The sequence below is a fragment of the Notolabrus celidotus genome, chromosome 15 (genome assembly GCF_009762535.1).
Source record: "Notolabrus celidotus isolate fNotCel1 chromosome 15, fNotCel1.pri, whole genome shotgun sequence".
Classification (NCBI taxonomy): domain Eukaryota; kingdom Metazoa; phylum Chordata; class Actinopteri; order Labriformes; family Labridae; genus Notolabrus; species Notolabrus celidotus.
Window position 1 is genome coordinate 14,994,991 of NC_048286.1, and position 9,802 is coordinate 15,004,792.

Below are 9,802 nucleotides of genomic sequence, written 5' to 3' on the forward strand. Positions count from 1 at the left end.
TGACACTGATGAGGACTTAAGTTCACATTTTAACGACCCGTACAGAAGGGCTGGACCGTGTGGCATCTGCCTCACTCGTCTTCACCCCGGAGTGATTGTCAGGACGAAGGTAGGGGTGGGGAAGACGAGCAAAGTCAGGCTGAGGTCAGAGCAGATTTTTGGGAGGGATCCCGGCATCTGGAAGCTCTGGCTCCAGACTGTGCCAGGGCAGATTTTAGCTGTAGTTCTGAATTAGTTTAGATTATTTTAAAAGACACACATGCCAACACAGAGTCTCTCCACGATCCATCCAAACAACTGAAGACGCTTATTACATTCTTGAGGATTTACACAAGCATGCCGACGATGATAGGGATACTGTATTATTCATGGCAGGCCACTTAGGCATGTTTTGTCTAGTGTCTCGACTGGATGAGTTTGTTTAGATGAATTTGTTTTACATAAACACCAGAGTTGATTGTGTTGCTATGCTTTGGTCAACACTTGTCGTGATAATATTGTTTGTCAGTACATCGGCCGACTGTTTGGATAATGTCTTGCTTTGACCGCCGTTTCTATGGCTGCTCTGTCCATAATATAAGGCAGACAGATTGTGGGTCATAAATCTTTGGTGGTGTCAGATTTTGGACAGCGGATGTCAGGGTTTGTTTATGTCGACAGTGACCCAGCATACTGCCACAGACCATGAACTACAGAACCTCGAGCTCTTTTTCCTCAACTGTTTTTTCCCCCTCCTGATTTTCTCCTCCTCTCTCTCTCTCTTTCTCTTCCTGTTATTTCAGGGATGACTGGCAACTACCTCCTAACTAACCCTCTCCTCCGAACCCACGACACTAACCCTTATAACAACCTGCTGGCAGAAACTGTGGTGTGCAACACCCCCTCTCCACCGGCCTTTCACTCCCCAGGTGCACATCCACCCTCCACCTTTAATTTTACATAGATTGTGTTTGTTTTGAGGTTTTGTAAAATACACTTCTGAGGAGAGTAAAATGAGATAATCAATACCACTCTCATTGTCTTCTGTTATATGAGGCTATTGCCAGTAGATGTAGTATAACAACAGGAAATGGGTAGAAACTAACAGCAAGCTTCACTGTGAAATGCTAACACAATTTTGCCAACAACTGTAAAGCTTACTAATGACATGTTTTATCTTGACACATGCTGAATTTGAACTAAAAGAGTAAAAACTACTGTAGGTCTGTGAAAACAGATAGCTGTAACAGCTCACTTAAATAAATGATAGTCTGTCCTTGGCCTCACTCAGTCACGCTAGCAATTTTGACATAATCCATCTCCTAGACCTTTAAAACTCATTTATTAAAGCATAATATCGTGAAGTATATTACACTGGTATGAAAAACAAGCACTTAAAACAACAGACTATGGCTTTATTAAAATCAGCTAGCCTAGCAGCCTTAGCCTGGATTCATGCTAGCTGTTCCCAGAATCAGCTTTATTGGCCAGGTATGCGTGAATACACAAGGAATTTGTCTTTGGTAAATTGTGCTCTTTTTGTACAAAGGCATAAGAATAAGACATACAAATAAAATGTAAATATAATAATAATAATAATATCAGCTATAAACACAAAAGAACAACAAATAGGCATGACTAATATGCACAGGCTAATAATAATATATGATAATAGTGCAGTGGTGAGTAGTGCAGAGGTAGTTTTACAGTTAAAAAAAAGTATATGGAGGTGATAGTTAAATAATAAAATAAATACAACTATGTGAATTCTGCTTGGAGAATTGAAGGAAGCAAATCCACTGACAAGCAACTGAAAAAATCTGAAAAAAAACAAGACTGTTGTGATTAATTATTATGGATAAAGATTTATATGAAGTAATGAAGGGTTTTTATATCATTATCATTTTTATCTTTTAATCAGAATGCCTTGGATTTCTTTTAGACTGCCAACACAGCATGCACCTCCGTTATTTTATTAAACATCTGTCCCGTTATTTTACTTTAATATCACAGAATACCCTTTATTACACAATGCAGCATTGAAGCAATGCACATTTTCTCACTTATCAACACTTCATATCTTGTTTGTTTAATCTGTACAAACTCAGTGATTTGCCTTTTTTGCCGTGCTTCTGTCTTGTACTATTTCTGAGCTCTAAGCAGTTTCTAGGCAACCAGCAAATATTAAATAAAGTTCTGGTTCATGACCGAGAAAAAGTCCAGCAAATAACCTCATGTTAAACTTTGCATTACCATTTTAGCTCTTAACTTTTTTTGTTTGCATCAAATAAGCCTATCATAAGTGTTGAGGTTCTTGTTGGCAGATTCCTGCTCTGTCTTTGTGAAAAGCTAAGCTAACCGGCACTTAGCTGTAGCTTCCTATTAACAAACTGACAGACATGAGAGTGGTATTAACCTTCTTATCTTACGATCTCCTTTGAGACTGTCAGGTTTATTAAGAACATGAAAAGTCTTGAGTTTGTTGCTCTGACACAGCATGCATGCAAACATGTTGAGAATAATTAATGTAGATTAACAGTTTGTTCTTCACACCTTCTCTGTATTTTTAGTCGTTCTTATCTGTGCAGCTTTTCTCCTTTGCAAACAGACAGGGAGATAAACTCAGAGTTGTCAGTGCTATCTTATCTTATCTACTGAGCAGTCTCGTGGGAATTCTTCTAACACGCTGGTTGATCATTTATGTTGTTAACCTCAATCCTCCGATGATATCTTTGCATTTTCTTACTTTCTCACTTTAAATTAGAAGCGAGTTTGATATAAAGCGTGTCAGTGTTTATGGTGACCTAGTTCCCTCTCTGGCAGAGCAAAAGAAACCCAATCAAAGACAGGAAAAAAACAGAAGCGCATGACGCAATGCGGGCAGAGTCATAGCCCTCAGATATTCACAGGCATTTGATGATAAAAGAGAATATGGAAAAACAGCAGTATGGCCAAAGTGTGTAAGGAGAGGATTTGCAGAAACATATAGCTTTGACCCTCTGCTGTCATCACAGTCTTGTTTAGAGCAGTTATTCAATGATAACGAAGCAAACCGGGGACCAAACAACGAATGCACAGAAAATAAGACATTTAGTAAATTACTTTTCTTTTTATGTGCGCTCAGCAGCAGCAGCAGCTCAGGCACAGAAGTCAGAGTGTGTGCGTTATTTTCCCTTAAATGTTTACCTATTTAATCACCTCAGGGTAATTGCATTTTAACACTGGAGCACTGGAGACGGATTAAAAAGTGGAAATATTTTTAATTAGTAGGTAATTTCGATGACAACATAAACATCTCCTTTACCTGTAGATAGACTTCTCATCCCTCTGAGACAAGCCCTTCTACACACTGTAGTTGTTTTTAAACAACAGTAGCAGAAGAAGATCAGGAAGAGGCGACAGAGACTCAGAGATTCAAACAATGGAAACTAGTTCAGGGTAGCAGGCAACACGATGACACACAAATGTCAAAACCGGGTGTGAAGATCACCAACCAAGTATGAAATATGCACAGAGAGACTGTCAAGTTTAACATGAGCTTTTGCAAAAAATTTGCCTGCTATAGTCATTACATTTAGCTCCTGGAAAAGGATGAGCGTGTCCTCTATTGTAAGTGTATTAATACTAAGTAATGCTCTGCAGATGTTCTGATGCAGTAAAAAGTCTGTACAGAGAACATCTTGGATGAATCTTTGCTGGAACAGTTCCCAGAGTGCAGCTGTCGCCGTGTCCAGTTGAATTCTGTTCACATCATTTCCCCTGCTCCCGGTAGACAATACCTGTCTGCAATAAAAATCACCGCCTGTGCATAAACAAATGCAAATTTGGAAGTAGAGTCTATTCAGAGAGAAGTCTAATAATCTCCCCCCTCCCTTCCCGTATTTTGCCCTTTTGCTCTCTGCACTCCTTTCCCTCTCTTTTTGAGAAAGTCTTTGATGTTGTTTTTAGACTTTTTTTTTTTTTCACTTGCTATCATCCACTTTCTGACATGCTCATTTGAAAGCTAAGACTACAGTTTCCCCGTTCTCCTCTGTGCGCAAAAGACTGCCTGTGACGACATCCTCGTCCGACAAAATGTCAAGCCTTTCACTTGCAGGCTCACAGTGTACCCAGTAAATAATATCCTCATATCAAATCAAACTAGCCCCCTTCACTTTCATCCTGCTACTTGAGCTTAGTCACAGGGCTGCGCAAAATTATAGTGCTCGGCTGTGTGATTGTGTGTGTGAGTGTGCACATAAAAGTGATAGATGAACACTTCTAAAAGTCATTCAAAGAGAAATAATGTTCCTCCTTTTTACTGTAGACTTTTTGGAAAAAAAGACTTTGCTTGCTGCTGAACCCTTTCACCTGCTGAGTCCAGGATTCAGTTGTCCTTGGTTGGTCCTTTAGCTTTCAAACTATTAAACTCATAATTTTGCTGTCACTCTCAGACAATTTGAGCACAGCATCACAGAAGATAAATGATAGTTAATTACAAGGACACGATCCGAGTTGGATTGACTGAATCCGGGCTGGATGTTACAAGCTTCCACTTTTGTCTTATTTCAGTGATTTTGTTGTTTCTGCTGCAATTGAAAAAAGCATCTGTTTTACTTTTTTTGCACATCAGCTGTTCTTAGGCCAGATAGCCTGAGCAGACACACTTGATGTGAGTGGTGGCAAAGTGAGTCATTGCACCGTGCCTGTCTGTTGTGGTGTGTGGGGGTTGTTGCCGTGCTTGTGGGGCCCCAGTGCAGAGAGGCAACCAGCCATCTGTGTTCAACATTACTCTTTTGTGTTGCCTTCTTTTAACAGGTGGAATGTTTTATTCATTGTTAATGTCACAACACTTCCTCATCAGCTTGTATTTTTTTTTCAATGCTCATCCTATCCTGCTGCTTCCTGTGTGCTGCTGTGTTGTTACCTGGTCATCAAACTACTTTGAATAGCGTGTTGCCGTGCTGTATTTTTTGAGTTTGACGTCATCTTTTGTTCTCATTTCTTCTATATTGTTCAGGATAATCTCTTAGATTGGCTTTAATGATATTCAGCCATGATGAGGATGGACATGATGGGGAGCTAATTGGGTTCCCCTTTGAATTTTAAAACTTTTTGTATTTGCATAAAATTGAAATTAACCTGGAGATCAAAGAGCACAAGAGTGCAGTGTCCTGAGCAGTATCAGTTGTATGTGGATGGTGTAGTGGAGCCTGTTTTGTTTGATTAGAAGGCAAAAGATTAAAGCTCACCGATTCCTTCTGCGTTTCTTTGCAGGACAGCACTCTCTGAGCAACAGCAGGGACATCAGCGCCATGGACACCCTCCCCCTCAACGGCAACTTCAACAACAGCTACTCGCTTCGAGACGACGACTATGAGGCCGTGGGTGTCAGAGCCCCGGCTGACCTGGGGGGCCTCAACCTGGACGATGCTGCCTTTGAGAAGATGATCATATCTGAGATTGTACACAACAACCTGAGGCCCCGCGGGGCCCCCAAAGGTCGCGACGCCCAAAGGGAGCGGGAAAGAGCCCCGCCTCCCCAGACCAGAGTGACAGTGGACCGAGGCGGGGGTGGGAGCGGTAGTGAGGACGATGCTATCGTGGCGGATCACGCAGAAGCCTCGTCCCCCCCTAGAGGGGTTGGACGAGGCGGCCACACCACCCTTGAGCTGCTCCTGCACCCCCACCACAAGGAGGTGCTGGAGGCTCCCCTCTTGCCTCAGAGGACTCACTCCCTGCTCTACAGCGCCCAGAAGGCCCCGCGGCGTCTGGAGGGGCAGGGTGGCCATGGCTCTGAGACTGTTACTGCAGTGGAGGACACAGGCTCAAACTCACCTAACAATAACAGAGACTCCCTGTACACCAGCATGCCAAACCTGAGAGACTCCCCCTCGCCCTCAGCTTCCCCATACCCCCCTGAGGAGGAGGAGGAGGAGGAGCTCTCCCCTTCACCTCGAAGCGAGGGTGAGGACGCATATCATAAAAGCATGCCCGAATTGGGTGACACCCCCCAGCCAATGTCCTACTACCACATAAACCGAGGCACCAGCGATGGGTGCATCATCCCACCGAACAATGAGGAGTGCCCACAGGAGGGGGAGGCACCCAGCGATGGACAAATGCAGCTCATAACCAGCCTCTGAGCGCGCTGACTTTGTTTGCACAGGGTTTAACAGATGGGTGCTGTCGGGTTGATGTCAAGAGAGCTGGCGATTCTGGCTCGGCACTCCACATACCCTTCCTGTTAGGACAGGAAGTGAAATGTTGTTGGGTGGGAAAATAAATGAAGAAATAACTTTTGCACAACGATCTCATTAACACACAAAACACGTCCATCCGAGGCCAGACCAATGTGGACTGTGAACACTCTGCTGTTGGACAAAGAGGTGCAGAGAATAACACACAGGCGGCCGTGTCAGAGGAAAGTCTGGCTGTTGTTCTGTACTGTCGGAGAATAAGGGATGAAAAATACTCCAAGCGAAGAACTATGAAACTCCTGACATACTCCTGGGAGTTTTTGCAGGACCAGGGTCTTTTTAGTCATGAAGTACAGCACTAGTGTGGCTCCACTACACAGGAAGGACTGTCAAGTTAAGAAACCACTAATTCAGACTCAGGCCTTATATTTTCTCTATTGCACATTTAACTGTTGTACGAGTAACAGCTAAAGAAAATATATTTTGCTGTACCACTAGTGTAAAAAGTCAAGAAAAAAAGGAAGAAAAAAACAAATGGCAACCATTCAGTAGTTATGCCCTTTCAATGTTAATACCAATCTACAGACAAGGTTAATCAAAACGGTGGAAATGTGCTTTTTCCTCTCACACTTGACTCTTGTAGTATGTTTGAATATGAAAAAAAAGTTTCGAGCGATATCAACCATATGGAATCATGCTCACGTCTCTGCTTGTGAAGTGCTTTTTGCTTTCATGAATGATGAGTTTTTTCGCCAGTAGTATCTTTGTTAACACCAGACCATGCACAGAATTGGAGTGAATTGGAAAAAATTGTGTAATTTATTTTACTTGAAGGAAATTGTCAGGTTGAAAGACTTCTGTTCGTGTCAATGCGATAGTGCAGTTTTTGCCGACATGTTTCATCCCTTGACACTAATTAATTTATTAACTGAACTATTCAGAAAAAAAAGAACATGGTTGGAAAGTGTGAAAAGTTGTTGCAGCACTGATTAGGTTCATTTTATTTCTTTTGTAAGAGCCCATCATCAGCTGATATTTAATTCAACTCCTGTTTGATATCAAATAAATGTGAATTTTTTTCTTGTTCGCAGATGTCTGGATGCTTTTTCATTGTGTGCATTGGAATATCTTGAGCAAAGTGACAATAAGGCTGAGAATATTAAACATTTTCTACTGACGAGAATCCCATTAAAAGGACTAAAAATAACAATGTGTTAGTGTTAGTGATTTAGTCTGATGGTTTTCAAAGCCTGTCTGGGACATTCAGCATTAAACCCATATGTTCCTAATGGGTGCAAAACTGCTTACCATTAAACTGCTGCTATAAAGCTCAATAATTTCCTTAAGCAGCATGGCACTCTAGTTTTTAGGAAATGTACAGACTGTCTCAGACAGGAGCAAATCCTGATTTCGAGGAGACTATTTTCAGCCGCAGCTTACACACATTTAGTGCTCTAGTGAGGATTAACTGCAGCAGGATGATGTCTGGTATCAACCTAAAATAAACGTGTGGCTCTGTTCTGCCTTCATATTTAAGAAGGACTGCAACAATTTTAGTTGTATAGAACAATAAACCACTAGGTATGGGAGACAAGATTATTACAAGAAACAACACTAAAGTTCGTGACCGCCATTCTTAAAGGTGCTGTGACTGTGTGCATATTGATGGTATTCGACATTTATTGGTACACCAGGGCGCACATCATGACAACAGGGCTGTGACGGGTGATGTTAAACCTTTTGTAAGGTAACCAACAGTAATAAATCAGAGTTTACAAGTTCTGTCATTGTAATGTTGCACTTAATAATGTTACGTAGCTACAAATCAATACATGACCTCATCACATCTTGAAAGAATGTGTCATGAACTAAGAATGGTAGTATTCAAAAGATCTGTATTCCATTTATTTGATCCCACAACAAATGCATGCTTTGGCAAGAGCTACATCTGTATAACAATGGGTTATGACGCTTATGGGAAATGTGGTCCTCATCAGGGAAAAACACCAACAATTTCATTCAAATGAGTCACCAGAATCAACATGTGAAAGTTCCTCATGTTGTTCCTCATGTTGTTTTGAATTCTCTGTCAAAACAAGTAAGACCATACTCACACCAGAGACCATGTGACTCTAACGACTCACAGCTGACCCATCACCCTAACGACTGTCAGGAACTAGGTTAACAATTGTCAGGAGGTACAGAACGACTAACAGACACTAGACTAACGACCCCACTTAGGACCCTTTTGTGACTAACTGGACACACCCACGACTGTTAGTGGCTTATATATTTGAGCTCTACCCCAGTCTGAAGAAGCCTTTCGGAGGAGAGGTGAGACGTTTTCAAGTATTTCTACCAGTCCGGTTGCCTTACGAATCAAGCTTTGGAAAGTTCCTCATGGTGCCTTTAAAGCTCCTGCAGAGACTTCTTAGTAGGTTATGAAACAGACTGAAATGAATACTCATGTCTTTTGCCCTACAAAGGTTAACAAAATGATGGTGTAAAGATTGTCTATTTCTATTCTGTCATTTTTGTATGTCAGGGAAAAGGTTTCAGATGCAGTCGAAGACAGCATGCATCCAAAACAGCTTTTTTTTCCATGACAAAAATTCTTGATGAGAGATATGTTTGACTGTTAAAACACAGCAGGATAAAGTTTTTTTTATCTTTTTTGAATGACACTTACACATGTACCAGACATGTGCCAGACATATTCAGCAAAGAATCCACAGGGGTGCCAACATTGACACAATCCAACAGTTCCTCACTGGAGCTTTAAAGAATCTTCAGTATTGATACAAAAATCAAATCCCTGTAAAGACAGTTGTAATATTTGGTAAAGAGACAATGTAGTCTGCCATTGATGTGTCTTAAAAGTTACACTACATTTGCATGAAATGATGTAATGATTTATGTTTGCAATATAATTCAACTGCCAAATGACACCAACACCTGTCCAGTGAAACAAAGAGTTTGTGTTAGGAGAAAAGGGAAAACCTCTACAACGGGCGCAGGCTTGGCCTACTGGTTAAGTTGCATGGGCGTTCTATGTAGTGGGCGGCCCGGGCTCGAATCCAGGATGCCGCTCCCCTCCCGCATATCATTCCCCCACTCTCTTCCAGTTTCCTACACTATCCACTGTCCTCTCCCTCTATCAATAAAGGTGTAAAAGCCCAAAATATATACTTTAAAATAACTGCAACAGCTTGAGTAAGTCTACCTTCTCAATTGGAACTCATTCAGTAAATTTAACCTGAGTGTTTAAAATTGATAACTAACTTCATCACTGCCACTAAAGCTGTGTGTTTTCGTCTTGTTCTCTCATAGAGAAGTATGTTATCTCTTTATGATGTGTACAGTATATGCTCCATATCCTGTATTGATTTCACCCACTTAATGTTCATCTTAGTTTTGCCCCCTGTGGTGTAAGTGTTAATATATATATATATATATATATATATATATATATATATATATATATATATATATATATATATATATATATATATATATATATATAAGACTGCTGATGAGTTACGCTGTAATCTAAATTTGACAGCATGTCAAAATAATATTCAAAAAATGTCATTCTAGATGTTAATGATTCAAAGCTACAGTGACGAGTCTCTAATCAGCTATGA

The 9,802-nt window shown here is 41.0% G+C and overlaps 1 protein-coding gene across 4 annotated transcripts in view; it reads left to right on the plus strand.

The window, feature by feature from the left end:
- LOC117826589 (adhesion G protein-coupled receptor L2-like) overlaps nucleotides 1-7,245 on the plus strand; it is an 89,855-nt gene extending 82,610 nt beyond the window's left edge. Inside the window, exons 20-21 of one of the 4 annotated variants that reach the window (XM_034702751.1) lie at nucleotides 783-908; nucleotides 5,241-7,245. In XM_034702751.1, the coding sequence (XP_034558642.1) occupies nucleotides 783-908; nucleotides 5,241-5,338 (224 nt within the window). In that variant the 3' untranslated portion in view covers nucleotides 5,339-7,245. Of the gene's footprint in view, nucleotides 1-782; nucleotides 909-5,235 lie in introns of all 4 variants that reach the window. The other 3 variants (XM_034702749.1, XM_034702752.1, XM_034702750.1) reach the window with 3 other exon arrangements.
- The last annotated feature ends 2,557 nt before the right edge of the window (nucleotides 7,246-9,802 follow it).